Source organism: Giraffa tippelskirchi, chromosome 3 (assembly GCF_054371585.1).
Source record: "Giraffa tippelskirchi isolate mGirTip1 chromosome 3, T2T-mGirTip1v1.2.pri, whole genome shotgun sequence".
NCBI classification, from domain to species: domain Eukaryota; kingdom Metazoa; phylum Chordata; class Mammalia; order Artiodactyla; family Giraffidae; genus Giraffa; species Giraffa tippelskirchi.
This window is the reverse complement of record NC_137277.1, coordinates 29,767,251-29,792,609: the sequence shown is the minus strand read 5'-3', so window position 1 is coordinate 29,792,609 and position 25,359 is coordinate 29,767,251. Positions and strand designations below refer to the sequence as shown.

General features: G+C 42.8%; 2 protein-coding genes across 19 annotated transcripts in view; one reads left to right on the top strand and one right to left on the bottom strand.

The window, feature by feature from the left end:
- The window catches only part of LOC145543169 (reprimo-like protein), a 125,892-nt gene that overhangs the window by 8,877 nt on the left and 91,656 nt on the right, over positions 1-25,359 (top strand). For 4 of the 7 annotated variants that reach the window (XM_081583810.1, XM_081583806.1, XM_081583807.1 and 1 more), the window contains 2 exons: positions 1,570-1,678; positions 2,588-2,792. In XM_081583810.1, the coding sequence (XP_081439936.1) occupies positions 1,669-1,678; positions 2,588-2,792 (215 nt within the window). In that variant the 5' untranslated portion in view covers positions 1,570-1,668. Of the gene's footprint in view, positions 1-1,569; positions 1,679-2,587; positions 2,793-15,450; positions 15,573-25,359 lie in introns of those variants that run through there. The other 3 variants (XM_081583812.1, XM_081583809.1, XM_081583811.1) reach the window with 3 other exon arrangements.
- LOC145543168 (leucine-rich repeat-containing protein 37A-like) overlaps positions 3,588-25,359 on the bottom strand; it is a 43,590-nt gene continuing 21,818 nt past the window's right edge. For 11 of the 12 annotated variants that reach the window (XM_081583796.1, XM_081583799.1, XM_081583793.1 and 8 more), the window contains 8 exons: positions 25,083-25,157; positions 18,703-18,821; positions 14,702-16,509; positions 14,182-14,286; positions 5,548-5,591; positions 4,130-4,184; positions 3,906-4,048; positions 3,588-3,796 (listed from right to left, as the gene is read on the bottom strand). In XM_081583796.1, coding sequence (XP_081439922.1) covers positions 3,700-3,796; positions 3,906-4,048; positions 4,130-4,184; positions 5,548-5,591; positions 14,182-14,286; positions 14,702-16,509; positions 18,703-18,821; positions 25,083-25,157 — 2,446 coding nt within the window. In that variant the 3' untranslated portion in view covers positions 3,588-3,699. The remainder of the gene's footprint in view (positions 3,797-3,905; positions 4,049-4,129; positions 4,185-5,547; positions 5,592-14,181; positions 14,287-14,701; positions 16,510-18,702; positions 18,822-25,082; positions 25,158-25,359) is intronic. The other variant, XM_081583797.1, reaches the window with a different exon arrangement.

Genomic DNA, 25,359 nt, shown 5'->3' with positions numbered 1-25,359 from the left:
GGCTGAAGGAGTCAGCGTGGAATGAGTTCTGTTGTGAGGGCGGACAGAAAAACCCGATGGCAGAGTCACTGGTTTCCCTGACCGTGCCCTCTGGAATCCCACAAGTCTTATCCCCCATTACCCCTCCACTCAACCTGACAGGGCCCGATGGGAATGGGAGTACTTGCCTCCATCTGTCTTAATCTAATTACCCCGTCCGTAGAGGAATGTGGTCCATAAAGATTCAGAGATGTTTAACTGAAACTGGGCGTTTCTTCTTGAGCTGAGAATTCTGCAGCTTTCTAGGAGGATTATTCAGAAATGAAGGGCAATATTAATTAGTTCAGTTCCCACACCATGATTTCTTTTGAGAAGAGTGCTGCTATTTGTGTTTTAGTTTCTTTTCTATTATGAGAAAGGGTCCTGAAACTTCCCCGGTAGTCCCTTGGTTAAGATGCCATGTTTCCAACGCAGGGGGCTACTGGTTCGATCCCTGGTCAGGGAACTAAGATCCCACGTGCCGACGTGGTGTGGCCAAAAGAAAGAGAAAAGGTGCTTTTTCTGAGTCTGAGTCTGTAACACAGACACTGCTGGTCCCCCTCCCACCACTGATGCTGTCTCCTCCTGTCACTCCTTGGCTGGCGCCGAGCCCATTCTCCTGTTTTCTCAAGTCTGCTTTCTGCTGCTCCCAAGCACCTCTTCTCTCGGTCCTGTGCCCTGCCTGGTTCTGAGCTGTGTTTGTTAGCTCTGGGCTCCCCGAAGAAGGTGACACTTCTGTCTCTACTGTCACTTCCTTATTGGACACGAGGCAGTCTGGATGCCTTTTTCTGTGCACAGTTTAACTTCTGTCCGTCGACTTTGTTTGGCTTTCCAGCAATCTCGTTGGTACATGATTAGAAATGGAAAAGAGGTCATTTTGACTGTTTAGCAAAGGAGCTAAGGAAAATGACTGTATTTATCATATTATTACCTCTGTGGATTCTTTTCTGGGCCTTCCCTGTTGATATTTTGTCTATTCTGGTGACTCCAGCATCGGCCTACCTATTCTTAAGGGAATGCTTCTCTGTGTTTCACATACTAATCTTTCCCTGTGCGCTTTTTTTTTTAACCTCATTATTTTCTGCAGAGGGTTCATTTGGCAGTCTTTTTACTAGATATTTATAACCCATATCTGAGAATAATCTCAAAGGAAAAGAGGCCTCATTCTATATCAGAAAATACTGCATTTTGCTGAAAATATTTATTTGGACAATCTTTGAATGTTCATTTTATTTTCAAAGGCAGGAAGTTTATTTCTATAGATTTATCTTTAGGTTTTTTTTTAAAAAAAATAGCATTGTTATGGTATTAACAACTATATATACACATATATATGTATATACGCATATATATGTATATATGTAAAAACATTTAGAAAGTCACTTAGTATAATTTGAATTTTTTTCTGTTCTCATCAGTGCATTTTTCTTCTTTTGCAATACATATTTTTGAGTTTATTGGATATAGAAAAAAGACATGTTTGATTTATCATTCTAATTGAAGTTCACTATCTCTTTTCCCAGTAATTATTCTTTTTTCTCTTTTGTGCAGTAGTAGAAAATGAAATCCAAGCAAGCATAGACCAGATATTCAGCCAACTAGAGCGTCTGGAGATTTTGTCCAGCAAGGAGCCCCCCAACAAAAGACAGAATGCCAAACTGTGAGTGCTCTCAGCCTGCCAGGCCTTGCTCCCGGAGAGGTCATCGAGTATTCTGAAAATCCATTTACACGTTGGAAAACTGAGACTATGCAAAGATAAAGTCCCATAAAGACCACAATTCTATTTGCGTAATTCTCCCTCAGAATGAAAAGCCTGTGTTGTACACCACAGGGAATATAGCCAATATTTTATAGTAACGGTAAATGGATTATAACCTTTAAAACTTGTGAATCACCATATTGTATACCTGTAACGTAGGTAATATTGTACATCACCGCTACTTCAGTTAAAAAAAATAATAAAAAGCCTGTGAGGTTAGCAGCTCAGAAGCCTGGTCCTTTCCTTGTTGGTATCATTTTGAAATTATGCCCCCAGTACTGTTTTTCTGACCAGACCCATGGCCACTTGAAACCTAATGCCACCAGGAGTTTCACTCTGTTTTTTGGTTCCCATTTCAGTCTTGGGTTGAATTACCTTGCTCTTTATCACTCCATCAGTGTATTTGTAATGAAATACTGATCTAATGTTTGATACACCCCCATGAAATTAAAGCGAAACCACCCTCACCACCTCCACCGCAGCCTCTGTTTCCAAAATGTTTGTGAAACTTCACTGATGCTCTACTCCATAGATGCCCTTGGGCTTCTTGCAGGAGAGCAATATAATCCCTAGAAGGTCAGGAAGAGGTCATCGAACCTGCTTCCTGTCACCTGTTCCCTGTCATGCATCCAGAATCAGAGACCAGCAGATAGTTAAGGAAAGCTGCTGGAATCTCATTTGCTACCATCCTGCTGTAACTACAGGCTCCCTTGTTACTTTCAACATCATTGATCAAATCAGATTATTGGGGCGGGGTGGATAGCTTGGAGGGGTACAGGGGGAAGTAAGGAATTGTCTTTTTCCCTGAAGACGAAGTCCAGCCACCTCCAGTTGTGCTGCTCTGGGCTCCTGGAATTGAATCTCTCGGTCAATTCCAGCCGTGTCGACCAGTTGAAGTACGACGTCCAGCACTTGCAGACTGCTCTTCGAAACTTCCAGCACCGGCGGTATGCACGGGAGCAGCAGGAGAGACAGCGAGAGGAGCTTCTGTCTGGCACCTTCACCACGAACGAACGTAAGCCCAGCGCCTGGGCGGGATCGGCAGGGACTGGGCGGTTGGTCAGAGCTGGAGCTCAGGACTCTTGACGGGAGCCCCCTAGGGGGTTCTGAAGCAGACTGATGGGACGGGAGGAGAGCAACTGGAAGTGATGGCTGACTCTGCGTTGCCACAGAGACTAGACCTAAACACTGCATGCATCTCTTTTTCTGTCACAAAAACCCTCAGAGGAAGTAGTTAAATTGAAGGACCTGGTTTGACTGGTTGATGCAGAGAAGTGGATTTTCCCATGGTGGAAACATTTTCCTGATCAGATCAAGAAGGATAATTAGAACTTAGACTATTTGTAGTGAGGGCAGCGTTTCAAAGCTGCCTTCGGGCAGTTGCTTCTGTGTGTGTGTGTGCACGCGCATGCGTGCAGTTCCAGTGTTGGATGTGTTAAAATCTTTTTGCATGTGTGTGCACACGCACGCGTGCAGTTCCAGTGTTGGATGCGGTAAAATGTTTTTGCCTCTTGCCAGTGTGTGTGTGTGTATGTGTGTGTAGTTCCAGTGTTGAATTATTTGATTTAATAATCTATGCCCCCGGAGGATGACCTGTTTTACAGTTCCCAGGGGCTGGTTATACTGCGGAAACACGGGATGGAAGCCCCCCCTCCATTCTTGTATTTCTCCTCTTCTGCCTGTGTTTCCTCTGGTGGAAGTTCTGGCCGCCCTGAGGGATTCTAGTTTCAGCTCTGCTTTTTTCTTGATATTATATTGGTACATAAATACTCAACTATTGGCATTTTAATTCCTTACCACATGGTTATAATTGGTTATGCATTCATACATTTTAATATGAGAAAAGTAAGTATTTTACAAGTGATGCTGAGAAGCCAGTATTAGAAAATAAAATTTGCAGGTGGCCGGTGGCAGGACGGGGCTCACTCTGTGGTGGTGTCGGCGGCTGCCTCACTCTCCTCTTCAGCAGCCGAATCTGTAGCCGGAGGAGGAGTCCCTATCAGCATTTCAGGGTCCCCCCTGGGATAAGAAGAAGAGTGCCAAGGCGTTTAGTCTCGAAAGGGGCAATCACACTTTGCATTATTTCCTCATCTGAGGCAAGAAGTGTAAATTGTCCCCTATCGTTTACCAGGCATCCTTTCTGAAAATCTCATCCTCATCTGAAGACTCCTTGTCGTGCAGCTTCTGCGCCATATTTTTCTTGCGTGTGGCACTGAGAGGCCTGTACATGTCCCGAAGCCAAAGTGGCTGCCGCCTCCAGAAAAAGCCCTCCTGGGACACAGAGAGCGACATGTTAGTTCTGCTTCTCCCCTGCTTCCTCTGGCCACAGCACTTTATCCTTCCCAAACCTACCTGACTCTCACTTGTCCCCGAGCTTCTCTTACGCAGCAGAAATCCAAAACAGCCCCTTGGAGGAAAACATACACAGTTAGTGTCACGTGCCACTTTCCATCTCCCACAGTGTGTTTGCTCTGGTCTTACCAGGACTAAATGGGACTTCAGTCAGCAATCACAATGAGCAAAGTCACCACAGACCTGGGGTCTTGAGAATCACTCCACGCATGCTGGCCTTCCAGAAGCTCTCCGGGTCTGTTCAAAATGGCCCCCTGCCTGCGTCTCTGGGGAGACGTGTGCATGTGGCTTAGCATGGCCTACAGCCACGACTGCAGCCCCACTCCCATTTCTCGGCCCTCGGCCAACTGCCCTCGTGCAGTGAAAACACTGCACAATCATGCTGGGCAGGTGCACATTCCTTTCAGAAGCATTCCACACTAGCCCCCTTTGGACTTAGTCTCATGTGCGGCATTTGCTGGGGTGGGGGTGGGGGTGGGGGAGGGGAGGAGGTGCTTCTATCTTCTTAGCTGCTCGATCTGATAAACTGCATCACAGCAGGTAAACCCCTAAGTCCAACTAGCAAAGTTATCTAGCACTCTGACTTGCATATGGCAGGTTGTCACTGAGGTGTGAGTGAATTGTGAAATCAGTTTAAAGGTTATGACCAGAAGGAAAACTCGAAAGTATTCTTTTCAAAAACAAACAAAACTAACAACAACAACAGAGTGCACAATGAGTTTGTATCAGAAACCACTTCTGTCCATAAAGTATGTGTGTACTGAACTGTTGACATAAAATGCAGCTCGCAGCCCAAGCACAGTGTGATCACGAGGGGCCCTAGTTGGAAAGGCACCACCTTCTCTTTGATAATCACTAGCAGCGTGACCACGGGGCCAGATCTTTTCTCTTTCTCCATTTTTTTTTTATTATAAAAGGAAAAGACAAACTACTGTCTGAAGTTTCTTCCAGTTAAAACTTTAACTGGTTTGGATAAAGGGAATAGGGAGTGGGGGCTGAAAACCAGGAGGATGATGAGAAGGGAAGCTTTCCTGCCCCTTCACAGAAAGAACACATAGTTTGTTCTACTTTTCATCAGCTTTGAGTAAGGCTAGCCCCCAAATCTCTAACTTCCCTACCCCAGAGCCTCCAAGAACACCTCTGACCTGGCCTGATGCCTACCACCGGCAGGAACAGGTACAACCGAAACCTCTCCCCATCCACCCTCTTTCCTTAAAGAATGCGTGAAACCAGATGAATCCGTGCCAGTCCTGTGCTGGGCCAGATTTGGTTGAGGAGTTAATTCTGCTGATAAATAAATTAGCGTAAAGCATTAGGGTAAATAGAGCTTCTTCTTGACTTTGGTGAGGAGACTAAAATAGATGAGTTCTCAGCTCTCCTCTAGTTCTAAAATTCTACTTTAAAAGACCAATATTTACCTTCTGCTTCCTTCTTCCTCTGATGCTCTTCTATGAGAATAAATCTGTTTTAAAAGAAAACATGATCACGATCATGACAGCCACTTTCAAATCTTTATTAATTACTTTTTATTTTCAGTCTTATCTACCCAGTGAGTTGATAACATTTTCAAGGACAGGGATTCTATCCTGTTTAAGAATCCTTTGACTCTCTCACAGTACCCAACCTTGGGTGTTGCGTGCAGCTGGCGATACATTTTATGGACCATTTTGGATCATGTTCAACAGATAATTCCTAACAAAAAGCTTTCAGAAGTAGGGAAAGAAAATAAAAGTATTGACCAGAAACCTAAGCACTGTTTAAAATCAAGGACAGGGGGAAGATGCCTATCATTACTATTACTATTGATCACTGTGGAGGAGGGGGGTTTCCTAATCAGTACAGTAAGAAAAAGGGAGAATTGGAAAGGAAGAGACAAACATATCTGCATATGAGTAATGGACTTTAGAAGACCAAAGGAATCAACCAAAATTTTAAGTACTGTAAGTAATACGAGAATTCAGTTAAGGTGGCTTATGTACAAAATCAAGAGATCAACATATAAGCTTTAATAGCTTTCCTATATAGCACAAATCACCAAACCAACTAAAAAATGGAAGAAAGATCCCATTTATAATATCAATAGTAACTAGGAATAAACTCAACCAAAAATGTGTAAGACTTATGTGAAGAGAACATTAAAACCTTCCTGAAGGACATTGAGAAGAAATACATACATGGCATGGGATGGATACCATCTTCCAAGAATACTGTAAGGAGGTCAATTCTCCTCAAATTAACCTACAAATTCAATGCAACCCTATTTATATCCAAGGAAATTTTTAAACAAAATCTGGTGAGCTGACATTTTGTAGAGAATATACGCAAGAACGCTTATGAAATGTATGAAAAAGAAGATCAAAGAGCAGGGCCTTACCCTAACAGATATAAAATTACATGTTATAGAGTAACTGGAGTTAAGCAGTGTGATATTGAAAAGATAACAGGAAAAGATAACTGGATCAACAGAATAGAGTTCAAATAAAGATAGTATTTTAGACAGGGGAGAAAGAATGAACCATTCAGTGAAAGATTTGAAAACAAGTGGATCTTCAGGTAGTGGGGAAAAGGTTAGATCCCCTACCTCAATCACACTAAAAATCAAATACAGCAAGTTCTAGACAGATTATAAAAGTACTTGAAGATGACGATTAGAGATGATTTTTATGTCATGAGGTGACAAAGGCTTGGCTAACAAAACCCGCTGCACACGACCCGTGAGGAGAGACGGGCCAGTATGGTGGCAGACTGTCAATGCCTCTCCTACTCCTCTCAGCCCTCACCCCCTTCTCCCCTGGATTGTCTGCCTTCTCCCTGTTGATCTGTAAAACCCCTGGGAGTTCCCTAGTGGTCCAGTGGTTAGGACTCGGCGATTTCACTGCGGTGGCCTGGATTTGATCCCTGGTAGGGAACGAAGATCCTGCGAGCACAGCACGGCCAAGCAAACAAAAACAAACCCCCACCACAAACCTCGTTATAATAAATAAATATTGGCTTCCGTTGAATTTCAGTGTTTCAAAACCTCCCAGTGTTTGTCTCTAAGGAGAAAAGACAAAAGAGCAGAGTAGGAAGCACAGGCTTTGCAGTCTGGTGATCCCGGCTCCTGCTTTTGGTTTGACCACTGGGGCCTCATGCTGATTTCCTTCCTCTATGAGAGAGGGACAGTAATACCATCCTCACAGGATTGTGGCGATTGAGTCAGACAATACACAGAAAATCCCTCATCTTCCACTTGGCATGAATCAGTGCTAAGTTGTTGTCACAGACCAGGTGGTCAGATCCATCAAAGACTCTGCTCATGGTACCGGACCCTGAAGCTGCTTTCCTGCCACAAGATTATTAAAACACTGCTTTTCTTCTAATACTTTTATGCAGTATCTTTTCACATTTATGGAAACATGTTTATTTAAGGTGAGAAATGGGGATCTGCTATTATTCCTCCCCCCCTCCCCACAAATAGTCAGGCAGCTTATTTGATTACCATTTATTCATTTTCTTCCACTGATTAGAATATTAAAACATGACAAATATCTTAAGAACACGTGGGTCTATTTCTGGGCTCTCTATGCTACTTCAAATAAATATTCCGTTGCATTATTCCTCACTGTGGAACTGATATAATGCCTCATCTCTCTTCTGTCAAACACCATTAGTGTCTATCATGGGGAGAACACTGCACAGTCCCTGTCCTCAAAAACCTTGTAAGTAGGGAGCGGAAACAATGAAATGGTATAAATAAATACAAATGCAAGGTTAAACTACATGGAAATTAAAAACAGTAGAAACAGGATGTTATAGGACTTCCCAGGTGGCACTAGTAGTAAAGAACCTGCCCGCCAATGCACAAGATATAAGAGATGCGGGTTTGATTCCTGGGTTGGGAAGATCTCCTGGAGGAGGGCGTGACCACCCGCTCCAGTATTCTTGCCTGGAGAATCCCATGGACAGAGGAGCCTGGAAGAGCTACAGTCCATGGGGTCACAAAGAGTCAGACATGACTGGCAACTTAGCTCGCACATGTAGATATACTAAACAAGCAAAGGCCATATGCCACCTGGAGATGCAGGGGTACAGTCTGGGCAATGGCCAACTACTAGCAAGCTGACCCCATGCTAAGTCCCCAGACCCCATGTTAAGTCCCTGGCCTCCTAGGCTCAGAAATTACTCTTCCCCACCAAGAGAGAACTCACATCTTCCTCTTGCGGCAGTTTCACTTCATCAATAATATCACAGGACTGATCAAAAATCAGAATGCCAAATTCTTACTTGACAACGAGAAATACATCTGTTCTACAGACAGGGCACCTGTGTCTACACAACCAGAGAATTAAACTTCTGGAGAGACAGGCCTCCAAGGCACACCAAAGCACAACCACACACTCAAAAGGCTACTTGGTGAGAACAGAATTAGAACCAAAGGAATCAGCTGAATCCCACATTAAACGGAAAGGCCTGCGGTAGCCAGATGCTCTCAACAGCTGCAGCCTGGCGATGGGCCTGACTCTTCAGTTATGCTGCCTCGGGTGCATCTCTCCTCTTGGACAAGGTGAGGCTGGGCACTACCCATGCTGGTCCCTCTTCACCTTTCCTGCACTTTCACTACTGACCAGCCCTCCTACAGACGGACACATTTCTCTTTAGCAGGTAACACATCATGTCAGGTTTTACTCAAGTCTGACAGACCAGGAAGCCATTGGTCCTTACACTGTTCTGCTCCCCTCCACGAGGCTCTTAGGGAGCCACCTTCTAAAGAACTGTTTACCACTTTTGTAAGTTCTGAGGTGAGGGGACTGCTTTGCTGGGGCCCCTGAGAACTGGTGACAGGCCTCATGGGACTAGGGTCAGCAGGGCTGGAGTATTCAGGGAAGTCTATTTGAAGAAAGATGAACTTGAGTTGGCTTTTGAGAGTCATAGGACTCCCACAGGCAAAGTAAAATTAAGGAATTTATTTTGTCTGTGCAAACGCACAGATAAAAGCAGGAATGGGTACGGTGTAATGAGCACATGGTAAGGGGCTGCTTTGGCTGGAATAGAGGGCTGCCAGGACAGAAGAAAAGATAAAGTAGATTGACTTGGTAGAGTAGAATCAAGATGGTCAGCTCATTAAAATTGCTCTTTTGGACTTCTCTGGTAGTGCCGTGGATAGGAGTCCGCCTGCCAATGCAGGAGACATGGGTTTAATCTCTGGTCCAGGAAGACCCCCACGTGCCGTGGAGCAACTAAGCCTGTATGCTGCAACTACTCAGCTCCCACACACAGAGCCCGTGCTCTGCAACAAGAGAAACCACCACAATGAGAAGCCTGTGCACAGCAAGGAAGAGTAGCCCCACCACTTGTCTCGACCAGAGAAAGCCCGCACAAAGCCACAAAGGCCCAGGGCAGCAAAAATAAATCAATAAATAAGATTATAAAAAAAAAATAAACATGTTAAAAAAACCAAAATCTTCCTCTTAATGTTAGCAACTGCCTGTTGGGAAAAGTAATAAACCATTATGTAACTGGACGAAAGCTCAAGAGGCTAGCTCCAGGAAGATGCTGTTCTAAACATGACATGCTTCAGGGTGGCCTGATGCAGGACTCTTTCTTGTAGTGCTCTAATGGAACCTATTTACACAACGCCTAACACACCAGAGAAGACAGCTGCTATGGAGATCTACGGGACTGATAAGATCACACTTCTATCTATTAGCTGGGTCCTTTTAGCCCTCCTCTATTTCTTTGCACTGATCGCTGAGCTTTATCTCTCCTTGCTATTCTTTGGAGCTCTGCATTGAGATGGAAATATCTTTTCTTTTCTCCTTTGCTTTTCGCTTCTCTTCTGTTCCCAGCTATCTGTAAGGCCTCCTCAGACAGCCATTTTGCTTTTTTGCATTTCTTTTCCATGGGGATTTTCTTGATCCCTATCTCCTGTACAATGTCACGAACCTCTGTCCATAGTTCATCAGGCACTCTGTCTATCAGGTCTAGTCCCTTAAATCTATTTGTCACTTCCACTGTATACTCATAAGGGATTTGATCTAGGTCATACCTGAATGGTCCAGTGGTTTTCCCTACTTTCTTCAATTTAAGTCTGAATTTGGCAATAAGCAGTTCATGATCTGAGCCACAGCCTGCTCCCGGTCTTGTTTTTGCTGACTGTATAGAGCTTCTCCATCTTTGGCTGCAAAGAATATAATCAATCTGATTTCAGTGTTGACCATCTGGTGGTGTCCACGTGTAGAGTCTTCTCTTGTGTTGCTGGAATAGGGTGTTTGCTATTACCAGTGCGTTCTCGTGGCAAAACTCTATAAGCCTTTGCCCTGCTTCATTCTGTACTCCAAGGCCAAACTTGCCTGTTACGCCAGGTGTTTCTTGACTTCCTACTTTTGCATTCCAGTCCCCTATAATGAAAAGGACATCTTTTTTGGGTGTTAGTTCTAGAAGGTCTTGTAGGTCTTCATAGAACTGTTCAACTTCAGCTTCTTCGGCGTTACTGGTCGGGGCATAGACTTGGATTACCGTGATATTGAATGGTTTGCCTTGGAAACGAACAGAGAGCATTCTGTCGTTTTTGAGATTGCATCCAAGTACTGCATTTTGGATTCTTTTGTTGACCATGATGGCTACTCCATGTCTTCTAAGGGATTCTTGCCCACAGTAGTAGATATAATGGTCATCTGAGTTAAATTCACCCATTCCAGTCCATCTTAGTTCGCTGATTCCTAGAATGTCGACGTTCACTCTTGCCATCTCCTGTTTGACCACTTCCAGTTTGCCTTGATTCATGGACCTAACATTCCAGGTTCCTATGCAATATTGCTCTTTACAGCATCGGACTTTGTGTCTGTCACCAGTCACATCCACAGTTGGGTATCGTTTTTGCTTTGGCTCCATCCCATCATTCTTTCTGGAGTTATTTCTCCACTGATCTCCATTAGCATACTGGGCACCTACTGACCTGGGGAGTTCATCTTTCAGTGTCTTATCCTTTTGCCTTTTCATACTGTTCATGGGGTTCTCAAGGCAAGAATACTGAAGTGGTTTGCCATGCCCTTCTCCAGTGGACCACAACCTGTCAGACCTCTCCACCATGACCCATCCGTCTTGGGTGGCCCCACACGGCGTGGCTTAGTTTCATTGAGATAGACAAGGCTGTGGTCCATGTGATCAGATTAGCTAGTTTTCTGTAATTTTAGTTTTAGTGTGTCTGCCCTCTGATGCCCTCTCGCAACACTTACCGTCTTACTTGGGTTTCTCTTACCTTGGGCCTTGGGTAATTCCTCTCGCTGCCACCGCTGCCGCCGCCGGCCCCAGCCCCCGGCCCAGCCTAGGCCCTGTCGGCCGCCGTCCCCCGCCGCCCGCCTGGCCTAGCCCGTCTCGGCCGTTGCCCCCGGCCCCCGGGCCCCAGCCCGGCCTAGCCCCTGTCGGCCGCTGCCCCCGGCTCCCGGCCCGGCCTAGCCCCTCTCGGCTGTTGCCCCCGTCCCCCGGCCCCCGGCCCGGCCTAGCCCCTGTCGGCCGCTGCCCCCGGCTCTTGGCCCCCAGCCCGGCCTAGCCCCTCTCGGCCGTTGCCCCCGGCTCCCGGCCCCCGGCCCGGCCTAGCCCCTCTCGGCCGTTGCTCCTGTCCCCCGGCCCCCGGCCCGGCCTAGCCCCTGTCGGCTGCTGCCCCCGGCTCCCGGCCCCCAGCCCGGCCTAGCCCCTCTCGGCCGTTGCCCCCGGCTCCCGGCCCCCGGCCCGGCCTAGCCCCTGTCGGCCGCTGCCCCCGGCTCCCGGCCCCCAGCCCGGCCTAGCCCCTCTCGGCCGTTGCCCCCGGCTCCCGGCCCCCGGCCCGGCCTAGCCCCTATCGGCCGTTGCCCCCGGGCCCGGCCCCCGGCCCCCGGCCCGGCCTAGCCCCAGAGGATATTAAGAAGAGGTGGCAAGAATACACAGAAGAACTGTACAAAAAAGATCTTCACGACCCAGATAATCACGATGGTGTGATCACTCACCTAGAGCCAGACATCCTGGAATGTGAAGTCAAGTGGGCCTTAGAAAGTATCACTACGAACAAAGCTAGTGGAGGTGATGGAATTCCAGTTGAGCTATTTCAAATCCTCAAAGGTGATGCTATGAAAGTGCTGCACTCGATATGCCAGCAAATTTGGAAAACTCAGCAGTGGCCACAGGACTGGAAAAGGTCAGTTTTCGTTCTAATCCCAAAGAAAGGCAATGCCAAAGAATGCTCAAACTACCGCACAATTGCACTCATCTCACATGCTAGTAAAGTAATGCTCAAAATTCTCCAAGCCAGGCTTCAGCAACCCGTGAACCGTGAACTTCCAGATGTTCAAGCTGGTTTTAGAAAAGGCAGAGGAACCAGAGATCAAATTGCCAATATCCGCTGGATCATCGAAAAAGCAAGAGAGTTCCAGAAAAACATCTATTTCTGCTTTATCGACTATGCCAAAGCCTTTGACTGTGTGGATCACAATAAACTGTGGAAAATTCTGAAAGAGATGGGAGTACCAGGCCATCTGACCTGTCTCTTGAGAAACCGTATGCAGGTCAGGAAGCAACAGTTAGAACTGGACATGGAACAACAGACTGGTTCCAAATAGGAAAAGGAGTACGTCAAGGCTGTATATTGTCACCCTGCTTGTTTAACGTCTATGCAGAGTACATCATGAGAAACGCTGGGCTGGAAGAAACACAAGCTGGAATCAAGATTGCCGGGAGAAATATCAATAACCTCAGATATGCGGATGACACCACCCTTATGGCGGAGAGTGAAGAAGAACTGAAGAGCCTCTTGATGAAGGTGAAGGAGGAGAGTGAAAAAGTTGGCTTAAAGCTCAACGTTCAGAAAACTAAGATCATGGCATCTGGTCCCATCACTCCATGGGAAATAGATGGGGAAACAGTGGAAACAGTGTCAGACTTGATTTTTTTGGGCTCCAGAATCACTGCTGATGGTGATTGCAGCCATAAAATTAAAAGACGCTTACTCCTTGGCAGGAAGGTTATGGCCAACCTAGATAGCATATTTAAAAGCAGAGACGTTACTTTGCCAACACAAGTCCATCTAGTCAAGGCTATGGTTTTTCCAGTGGTCATGTATGGATGTGAGAGTTGGACGGTGAAGAAAGCTGAGCGCCACAGAATTGATGGTTTTGAACTGTGGTGTTGGAGAAGACTCTTGAGAGTCCCTTGGACTACAAGGAGATCCAATCAATCCATCCTAAAAGAGATCAATCCTGGGTGTTCATTGGAAGGTCTGATGTTGAAGCTGATACTCCAATACTTTGGCCACCTCATGCGAAGGGTTGACTCATTGGAAAAGACCCTAATGCTGGGTAGGATTGGGGGCGGGAGGAGAAGGGGACGACAGAGGATGAGATGGTTGGATGGCATCACCGACTGGATGAACATGGGTTTGGGTAGACTCCGGGAGTTGGTGATGGACAGAGAGGCCTGGCGTGCTGCAATTCATGGGGTCGCAGAGAGTCGGACACGACTGAGCGACTGAACTGAACTGAACTGAACTGAACTTAGGCCTCCTAGGGTGACCGATTGGAGAAAGAAATGGCAACCCACTCCGGTATTCTTGCCTAGAGAATCCTGTGGACAGCGGAGCCTGGTGGGCTGCCGTCTTTGGGGTCGCACAGAGTCGGACACGACTGAGGCGACTTAGCATGCATAGCATGCAGGGTGACCGATAGCTACGTGAGGGTGGAAATGATATATCTCTCACCACTGCAGCCAACAAGGAGAGAAATCAAGGTAGCATGAGAGTGACTGTGAGTACATCAAATCCACATGGTGTTCTGAGTCGAAGAAATGTTACTATCATGTCAACTCTGGTTTCTTATAAACTTAACTGCTCAGAATAGTCTAATGGCTTGTTATCTTGGATTCAGTTCCACAGGTATCTCCTGGGAGTGGAGCTCCTGTGAAAACCCTGGGAACACACTTTTCAGTAAAAGAACAAAGCATATCTTAGTCCTCGTGACTGAAGAGGAGTATCAAGTACTAGCAGGTGGAAAGGTAGCTTTGATTTTTCGGGTTGGGGGTTCTGAATCTGAATTAAGAAACATCCTTACCTCAATGAGACACAACATTGTAATCAAAACCGTCACTCCTGCACTCACAGATATTGCCAAGATAAGTTTGTTGTTATAGCCGTAACCTGGAACTTCTTTTGTGAGCTAAAAAATAAATAAATAAACAACAAGTTTTTAAAAACAGGGAGCTGGAAAGGAGGAAAGCTGAGGAGTATTAAAGCTATTCTAAACAATACCTAACTATTCTTAAACTACTAGAAGACTCCATCCTTTTCAGGTGGATAGCTTTTACAAGAAGAAACCAAATTTAAAGTTATTGATCTCATCGTTAGCATTTTCTTCTACAATGTATCTATCTTGTGGGTTATGTCCTCTTCTCATCTACCCTAGCAGTAGTGGCACGTTCTCTGAATGAGCAGAGTGGTAGGTCACTGTCTTAGCCAGCTTGGCCGAGACAAGATACAGACGAGGAGCCCCAGGACTTCCTGCTTGGGCACGTTAATGGCATGTCCTGAACTGAGTGAAAGTCCAGGTCCCATGTTTCAGGCACAATCCTCACCTCACTGGACTCCCGCTCTTTCTGTTCACTCTGGGCTTCTGTGCTCTCATTGATGTAGTTCTCAGTTTTCCACTGGTCCGTATCCCATTCTGCCTTGGACACCTTTATTTCTTGCTGCTCACTGAGAAGCTTCATCAAGAGGCCTGTTCTGGATATGAGTTTGGCGCAGCCCAGCTGCACGTGGGTCTCAGAGCAGTCCATTTTCAAAGTCCGGATGACGTGAGCGATGAGCTTTCTTACGTCGTTGCTGGGGATGAGGGGCCGTAGCTGCTGGTTAAGCTGACTTTCAAACTGATCGCCTGGGGATGCGAGCGCTGGGAAACCGAGGCTTGGGGGCTTAGAGGCGAACTCAGTGCCCACGTTGTGGTACTCCCACTGTGTTTCGTTGGTGTGTTGAACAGGTGGCGTGAAGTCCGCAGCAACAGTAGAATGTGCACTGGAGACATTCTTATGGGCAGTGACTCCAGGCCTGGTTTCTTTCGGCAGAGTCATGTTTCCTGAAGAGATAACTGCTTCTAAAACATGTGGAGTATTGTTCACTGAACTAGACTTTCCATTAGGAGGATCTGAAAGAGAATATAATTCTGAAAAAGGCTTTTCCTGAGGATCCAGTAATCCTGAAGATGAAAATGCCTCTCGTGGAGGGGAATTGATGAGACTCCTCACTGCAGAGAATGGAGGCCTTCTGGCCAGCATCATTCTGTTGAGTGAATCTTTCTTTCTCTGCTCTTGACCTATTTTGGCCGTAGGTGTTCTGTGGGCCACCCGAGAGCGAGTTTTATGGAAGAGGTGTTTTTTTCTGGAATGCAAGACTGGTTTGGAAGACTTCATGTTTCTCACTCTAGCATCAGCGTCTTCTAAAACGGAAATGGTGAGGGATAAACCTTTTGATTTCTTTTTAACCTCAGGTTGGGGTTTTGGAGGGAGGGGGTCTGAAGGCCTATCCCAAGAGTATTGTTTCAGCAAAGAATAGGCTGCTGACTTGTGTTCCTCTATGAACGAAGGCTCTGTGTTGAAGGAGTTCCCCACTAACTTCCTGGGCCTCCTCACCATGTCCAGCTCATCCAGCTCCCTTGGGGACGGCCTCCGGAGCCTTCTTTCTTTGGCAGTGTTCTCCACCAATGGCTGGGCATTCTGTTTCTTCTTGCTGCTCTCATCTCCCGCATCTTTGAAGTGCCTTTTCTGTAGGCCCCTTGGGCGCTTGAGGACCCTGTTCACTCTCAGCAGCCTTTGCCCTGGGCTCTCAATCTCAGCTAGGCTGTTTTCCTGTGGTTGGGCTGTTTCCAGTTTCTTTGGAAAGATCTGGCGTTTAAATTTGGGACCCAAAAGGTTGGCACGGGTAAGCATGGCCGTTTTTTCTTTCTTTTTAACCTCATCAAGTTTTTCTTGAACTTCTGTCTTTAACAAGTTTTCCAGAAAATAGAGTTTCCTCAATTTATTTTTATAAATTGAATTGTTGTGTATAGGGTTAACAGAAGGGTTCTTTGCATTGTTTTTGAGATGGCCCAGTGGCATATCTCCCTCGTGGGCATTTGTAAAAAGAAGTTGAATGAAGGGCAATAATGTGGATTCAACATCTTCTAGATTTCCCTCTGAGAAATAAGGCAGTATGTAATTCAGTGCACTGATCACGTTACTCTCATCATTAAAGTCCAGCTGCTCATTCATGAAGGCTGACAGACTGACAGCACTTTTGTCTGAGGATGCCCTCTCGGGTTCAATAATCAGCTCTGTGCTGGTGTTCTTCTTCCGGGCTTGTAACACCTTCATGAACGATCCTTCTGCATTCCCTATAGATGTATCTTCATCTGTCAAAAGAGAAGAGACTGTTTTTGATAAGTGAAGACTGATGGGAGAGCTTTTGGTCAGTCCACAGTCATGTATCCCAGACAAATAAATTAGGCATCAGCAAATGTGTGAGTGCCACTTGGAGGGGAGAGAAAGAAACCCAAACATAGGCCAGTGATTGATTACACTAAAAGGTGAAAAAGATATCTTTTGAAAAAGTGACCATCTACTCAGAAAATTCTGTGGCATGAAATATAGTAATTATATTTAGGATCACTCAACTGGCTCCCAAGGGACTGGCAGGAAGACACAGATTCCTCTACTCCCATCTACTGTGACCCCTCACAGTCACATACCCCACCCCACCCTGCCTCAGACGCAGAGGAGCATAAGGTCTCCTCCCTCCACCTCTTCAGGGCACCTGCACTCTTACTACTATCCCAGATGACCGTGACCACAACTGCTGCCGACAGGTCATCATCCGAACGTGTCCTCCACCCACCCATTGAGTCCTTTGCTCAGTCCCTGCCTCCATATATTCCAGCCCCTAGAAAAGAGGGCTCTATGTCCAAAACACTTATGTCACCCTGGCTCTTTGCTGAAATTTAGGCAGGGATCCATAAGCTAACAGATTTGCCAGCCTATATGCCAGTGTGGAATGTTCGACAGACCAATAGAATAATACTTGAAGTACTATAATGCAAAAGGGAAAAGCAACTTCTGTCAGTTGCCTACTTTGCTTTCATTTCATTTCGCTTCTAATATTTCCAGTGTGCTGGGAAACCATCCAAAGCTTCTGACTGTGTGAAGGTAATATGTACCGTTGTGTAGCTGGGCTTCTCTTACAAAAGGATTAAAAACGTTGGCGGTGGTGGCAAGGGTCAAAGGAGGATGTAAGGGTCATGAGAGAGGAGGAGCGTGGGTGTGCAGAGAGCCTAAAATCGGAGACAGGAGATCTGGGTACTAGGCCACTGCACTTAATATCTCGGATCTTGTTTTTCCTCATCTGCAAAAGGAGATTAAAAATGGCTTTTCTGGCCCACTTCTGGGGGAGAGAGAGTAATATAATTGGTAAAAACAATATTTTGAGGAGTTCCCTGGTGGTATAGTGGTTAGGATTCAGTATTTTCACTGCCATGGCCCAGGTTCTATCCCTGGTCAAGGAACTGAGTGGCCAAAATAACAAATTTTTTTGAAAAAGAAGCAAAAATTATCTTTATATAAGTAACAAAGTGTTATTATTTATGATGTGTTCTAGACCATTGAGACACCTGTATTTAAGATATCTGGGCATCAAAGCACATTTTGGAGGTTATCGAGTTAGTGCCAACAAATCTAATAAATAGAAAAATAGTCAGAAGCACCTGAGTGTTTTGTGGATAGAAAAGTTTGAGATTCAGAACAAGTTCAGAGCTGGACAGTCTAAGAATAAAATTGCTCTTCCCTGGTGGCGCTAGTGGTAAAGAACCTACCTGCCAATGCAAGAGATGTAAGAAACGCAGGTTCGATCCCTGGGTTGGGAAGAACCCGTGGAGGAGGGTATGGCAACACACTTCAGTATTCTTGCCTGGAGAATCTCATGGACAGAGGAGTCTGGTGGGCAACAGTCCACAGAATCTCAAAGAGTCAGACGTGACTGAAGCAGCTTAGCACACACACAGTGCACCCATCCTTTAGAAGTGCTAGCTAGCAGCTTCTGGTGGTGGAACCAGAAACTCTCAGGCTCCATGTAGGCCATAAGACAGCATCACTTGTACTCTTTCATAATATTACAAAAATAGACAAAATATCAAAAATATATTTACATCTACCCTGTAAGACAAAGAATACTTGAGACCTAATGTATATAGAATCAGTCTACAAACTGATGCACTGTATGAATAAATTCTCATTTGCAGACAGCACAGAACACACTGTGTGGCCATTCATGCTAATGCCCTTCCCCCTTCCATTCCTTTTTCTTGTTCTTTTATGTACGTATATCAGTTACTAAGTTAACAATGTAACTAAGCTATTATTAGCTTAATAATGTAACTGAGAATCTGATTTTTAGTAAGAGAGTAGTTCTTAGAAATTTAGGGATGTGGAATTCTGAATGAATAAAAATAATGCAATTACATTATTAATTTTAAAATTTATCATCACTGGTTAAAAATAAAAATTAAAGAATTAAAAGACAATTTTAAAATTACCATCAGGCAATTCAGACTCACCACAAAATGTGATGTTTGTCGGGCAATCACTGTCACAATGCAGTTTGACTGTCTTGCAGACAACCTCAATAGTATTTTTAAATTGGCAGAGGCAGCAGGTCGTACGGATAGGTAAGATCCTATAAATGGAAATGCAGAGAATCAAATTTGTGGTAAAGGAGTTACTCGAATAGGTGGAAGAGGCAGGCCAAGGCCACCACAGGCCAGTGCATAAAGGAGTTAGTTCTTGGGGCATATGGATTGGAGAACTGGATACAGATCAGTTGGCCAGTTGCTGCTCTTGACTGTTGAAAATAAATATAGAGGCCAGAGGTGCCCAACAGAAGGATTAGGGTGGCAGTGGGGATGGTATGCCTAGAAAAAAGGGAATAGGGACTAGAATTGGGTGACATTGATCTGTAGTTTAATTCAGAAATATCTCCTTCCAACCTAAAAGCTTCATTTTGGGTTGAGAGTACACAGAAGTAGGAAGACTTCTAAGAAGAATCTGAATAAGTCCCCCTTCTGGAGTCTCTTTCTCAATTCCTATTTGTGAGTAATAAATACATTAGAAATTACTCTAGGAATAAAAAAATATTGTGTGGTTAAATTATAACAGAGATCTCATTGACCAAATCTGGACAATCTGAACATTCAAAAGAGTAACATTATCATTATAACAAGTTATAATTAAAGAAGAGTACATGAGTTCATAATGATATTCAAAAAGAAAAGTGAGGGAGCTCTGCTTTATAGAATAATAACAGGTAATAAATGCGAAAGGAATGATAAAATTAGGAAAGTGTCATTTTACAACTATCAATGTAATAGTTGATTCAGACAAGGATTATCTCTGATGCACAGCTGGGTGAAGAGTTGTCTGGAAGTAGGATCTTCTATGATCCCAAAGTTCAGCCCACATATTATTTATCAATTACCAAGGGGGAAAATAACTTTACAATGGAGACATATGTAAGATATCACCTTAATCAAGTGATCAGACTTAGCATCGGGTCACTTGAAGTGATGAAGTAGGAAGGAAGGATATGTCACTTATATAGTATTCTTCTCCAAAATGTTTACTTTGAATCTAATGAGGAAACAGACAAATCCAGATTGTGGGGCAAATTATAAAACAACTGGCTTAGACTCTTCAGAAATGCCAATGCCATAAAAGACCAAAAAAAAAAAAAAGCAGGGAAACATTCTACATTAAGGGAAACAAAGACATGACATGCAATGCCTAGTCTTTGATTGGACTCCATCCATATCAAAACAAAACAGACTTAAAGAATATTATTGGCTTCAGGTCAAGATGAAGTAGCAAGGACCAATTTAACCTTTTACCTGAAACAATGAAAAAATCAAACAAAACATACGAAAAACAGTTTTCAAGAAACCGGACCTCAGGCAATCAAGTTCAGTGATCCCCAAGAGATGAGAGATAAATGAAATGACCCCTATGACTGCCCTAGCTTACCTCTTTAAGAGAATTTCCAGGTCATGGTACAGGGAAGAGAAACCCTGGCACAGACTGGTAGACTCCCCAGCTGAAGAAATGGAGCTGAGAATCTGGGAAAACCAAGGTGATGAGAGTTCACAAAGCAGAGTACTAGAGGGAAAAGAAGTACTCAGACAAAGAACTCTGGAGATATGCAAAGGGAGCTCTTGAGTATTCAACAAAGTATTGGTCAGTGCATTTGTGTGAGGAATTAACTGATGCCAGGAAAAGAACCACATGAAAGGATTAATAATAAGAATAACTGCAAAATTCTGGAAAGCAATCATCCTTCAACAAAAAATAAATTTTATAAAATGAATAAATTTTTTAAAAGGCAAAAAAAAAAAAAAGATAACTGGATATCACACAGGGTTGGGAATAGCATCTGTTCCTACAAGTCAGAAGGGAAAACCTCATGATGCACAGAAAGGACTTGTCTCAGTAGTTGCAAATAATGAATTCTAGACTTAAAAGCTACTTGAAGTGCTACCTAATGAATCTTACAAGTTAGACCTAAAAGAATAAAATTGTTTTGAGTAACTTAACTTTACCCCAAACAAAACCCAAGCGTTTTATAAAAATATATAGCACACAATAAGCTAAAAATTCACAATGTCTAGAATCATATGAAAAATTGCCGGGCATGCAAATAAGCAGGAATATGTGACCTGTATTGGGGAAAAAAGCAATCAATTAAAACTAACTAATTATCTATACAGATATTAGAATTAGTAGAAAAGGACATTTTAAAAATTATAATATATGAATAAGCTGGCTGACTGGCTGATTGCTGGCTGGCTTAAAACTTAACATTCAAAAACCTAAGATCATGGCATGTGGTCCCATTACTTCATGGCAAATAGAAGGGGAAAAAGTGGTAGCAGTGACAGGTGTTCTTTTCTTGGGCTCCAAACTCACTGCGGACCATGACTGCAGCCATGCAATTAAAAGACACTTGCTCTTCGGACGAAAAACTATGACAAACATAGACAGCATATTAAAAAGCAGACATATCACTTTGCCAACAAAGGTCTATATAGTCCAAGCTATGATTTTTCCAGTAGTCATGTATGGATGTGAGAGTTGGACCATAAAGAAGGCTGAGCATTGAAGAATTGATGCTTTTGAATTGTGGTGCTGGAGAAGACTTGAGAGTCCCTTGGACAGCAAGGAGATGAAACCAGTCAGTCCTAAAGGATATCAACCCTGAATATTCATTGGAAGGACTGATGCTGAAGTTGAAGCTCTAATATTTTGACCACCTAATGGAAACAGCCAACTCACTGGAAAAGAAGGATTGAAGGCAAAAGAAGAGGATGACAGAGGATGAGATAGTTAGATTGCACCACTGACTCAATGGGCATGCATTTGGGCAAACTCTGGGAGATAGTGAAGGACAGGGAAGCCTGGTATTCTGCAGTCCATGGGGTCACAAAGAGTCAGATACAACTTAGCAACTGAACAACAACAACAACAACAACATACATTAAAAAAGTTATAACAACTGTATTTCATTTGTTACAAAACCCAGACTAAAGACTGAAAATGTTAAGTAGAGGCATGGAAGATGGAAAACTGATCCAAACTGAACTTCTAGAGATTATAAAAACAATGTCGAAATGAAAAAGATACTGGGCAAGGTTGATGGCATATTAGACACTGCAGAAGAAAGGATCAGAAAACATTAAGACATAGTAATAGAAACAACCCAAAATGAAACACAAAGAGTAAAAAAACAAAACAACAACAAAACTGAACAGCACATCAATGAATTGTGCAACAACTTCAAGTGACCTAATATATGTATACTTGGAGTCCCTGAAGGAGAGGAGAAGTACAAAAATTTGAAGAAATAATAGCCAAATTTTTCCCACATTGCTAAACACTATAAACCCACAAAGTTAAGAAGATCAGTGAACTTTAAGGATAAGAAACATGGACAAAACTACACCAAGGCACAAAAAATCATATTGCTCAAAACCAGCAATAAAGAGAAAAATTTTAAAGCTATCAGAGGAAAAAACGATACACTACGTATGGAGGAACAAGGATAACAATGACAGGAGATTCCTTGTTGGAAACAACGTAAACAAATACTAAGTGGGAATAATGTAATAACAATTCAAGTAGTGAATTGAATTCTATCAAGCTAGAATTCTATACCCAGATCGTTGAAAAATAAAAGCAAAATAAAGACTATCTCAGGTATACAAAAGCTGAAGAATTCATCACTAGTTGATTTTCACTGTAAGAAATGTTAAAAAGTATTTTTAAACAGAAGGAAAATCATACCAGATGGAATCATGGATCTACGCAAAAGAATAAAAACACTGTAATTGGTAACAACATAGGTAAATATATAAGATTTTTCTTATTATTTAAATATCTTTAAAAGATAATCTATTGTTTACACAAAAAATAATATAGTGTGCTGTTTATGACATGAGTAAAATATATGAAAACAATACCACAAAGGCAGGAGGGGAAAAATGGAAGTACCCTATTGTAAGATTCCTATACTATTAATGAAATTGTGTAATATCATTTGAAGATAGACTGTGATAAGTTAAAGGTGCATACTGTAAACTATAAAGCAATCATTAAAATAACAAAACCTGAGTTATACTGAATTAGCAAACAAAGGAAATAAAATAATAAAATGTACTCAATCTGAAAGTAGGAAGAAAAAGGAAAAAGAAAGTACAGATGGGACAAATAGAAAGCAAATGGCAAGACAGTAGATTTGAATGTAGTAATATCAACAATTACATTAAATGCAAATGCTCTCATCATCCTAATTAAAAGAATCATCACACTAGACAAAAAGCAAAAGCTAACTATATACAAGAACCATCTTCAATAGAAAATAAAAGGTTAAAAGGGTCGAAAAAATTATTCTATGCTAACACTAATGAAAAGAAAACTGGAGTGGACATATCACTTTAAGACAAAGTCAGTGTCAAAGCAGAGAATATTATTAGGGATAGAGAATGTTACTTCATCATGATACAATTGATGAAGTCAACTGATGAAGAAGACATTACCTAAAAAATTATCCATTCGGTAACAGCTTCAAAATAAACAAATGAAAAATGAGAGTGGCAAGGAGAAACCAAAAAAAATCTATAATTACAGTTAGGGATTTTAACATTCCTCTCTCAATAATTAACAGAACAAGTAGATAAAAAATCAGACAGGACTAGAAGACTTGAACAACACTATCTACCTACTTGACCTAATTGACATTTATAGAACACTCCACCCAAATAAAGGAAATCGGTCCTGAATATTCATTGGAAGGACTGATGCTGAAGTTGAAACTCCAGTACTTTGGCTACCTGATGCGAAGAACTGGCACATTGGAAAAGACTCTGATGCTGGGAAAGACTGAAGGCAGGAGGAGAAGGGGACCACAGAGGATGAGATGATTGGATGGCATCATTGACTCTAGTCAATGACTCTAGACATGAGTTCGAGTAAGCTCTGGGAGTTGGTGATGGACAGGGAAGCCCGGCATACTGCAGTCCGTGGAGTTGCAAAGAGTCGGACATGACTGAGTGACTGAACTGAACTGGAGGTGTGTAATAAACTGTCACAATAAGGACCTACAGAAATAGTTTTTCAAACTGCAAAAATTTAAAACCTGACCCCTTCCTTCACACCATACATGAAAATCAAATGGGTCATAGACCTAAATGTAACTATACAACTTCTGGAAGAAAACACAGGAGAAAATCTTTGTGATTTTGGATTAGGCAATGGGATCGCAGGGGGAGATTTCTTAGGTAAGACACAAAAAAGCACAAACCATACAAGAAAAATTGCTAGAGTTCTTCAAAATTTTAAAACTTCTGGTCTTCAGAGACACTTTAATGGAATGAAGGTAAGTCACAATCTGAGAGAAGATATTTACTAAACACATATCTAAGAGAAAGGACTTTTTTTTCAGTGCTCTATAAAGTATTCTTAAAACTCAATATAAATATCCAATTAAAATGGATTTGAACAGACACCTCATTTTGAAAGATATCTGCACATGAATAGACACTCAACAGCATCAGCTATTAGAGAAATGCAAATTAAAGCACAATTAAATTTAACCACACACCTACTAGGAAGGCTTGAATTTTTTAAAACAGATATAAGGATCAGGTGAAGATGTGGAGCAATGCCAACTCTCAGACGTTGCCAGTGGGAATGCAAAATGGAACAGCCACCTTAGAAAACAGTTCAGCAGTTTCTTAAAAAGTTAAATATGCACTTAGCATATGATGCAACAATCCCACCCTTAGGTATTTTACCCCAAAGAAATGAAAACATACATTTGCACAAAACATGCTCACATATGCATGTGAATATTTTTAGAGGTTTTGTTCATAATAGCCGAAAAACGAAACAACTCAGCTGATGTTCATCAACTGATAAATGCAAAAACAAACTATATACCCACACAACTAGAATACTACTCAGCATTACTGCTGAGGGATGAACTACCAATAGGTACAACTGCATCAATAAATCTCCAAGGAGACTGGCTAAGTGAAAGGAGTCAAAAACAAAAAAGGCTACATACCACATGATTTCATGTATAAGATGCTATGGAAAAGGCAAAATTATAAAGACAAAAATCAGATTGGTGGTTGCCAGGGGCTGGTAGTGGGAGGAAGAGACTGACTATAAAGGGACACGAGGGGTCTTTGGGGGGGTGCAGAAGTTTTCTATATCTCAAATGTAATGGTGGCTACAGAACTATAAGTCTGTCAAAACACATCAAACTGTGCATTTTTAAACAGTGATCTTTTTTTAAATGAAAATTATACATCAATAAACTTAAAAAATAATAAAATAAACCTAAAAAAACACAATCGAGTGAAAATAAATACAATAAAAATCAACTTACAGTTTTTCCAATTCAAGGGTCATCATGAGAACGCTTTCAATTGTTGTAAGTGACACTTGTGTTGTTCCCATGTCTCTGAAGGAGAGGCCCAAACACGTAAGATATAAACATATAATATAAACACAAATTCTAAACTTAAAATTTTTAACATGTGATTACTTCAATTCTGACTTCTTATATGCCCTAGATAATTCCAGAGGACTCTTATTGGAGAAATTTAAATTTGCATCATCTAATTAATGACCCTGGTGCTGAACAGTAAAATCTTTTTTTATTA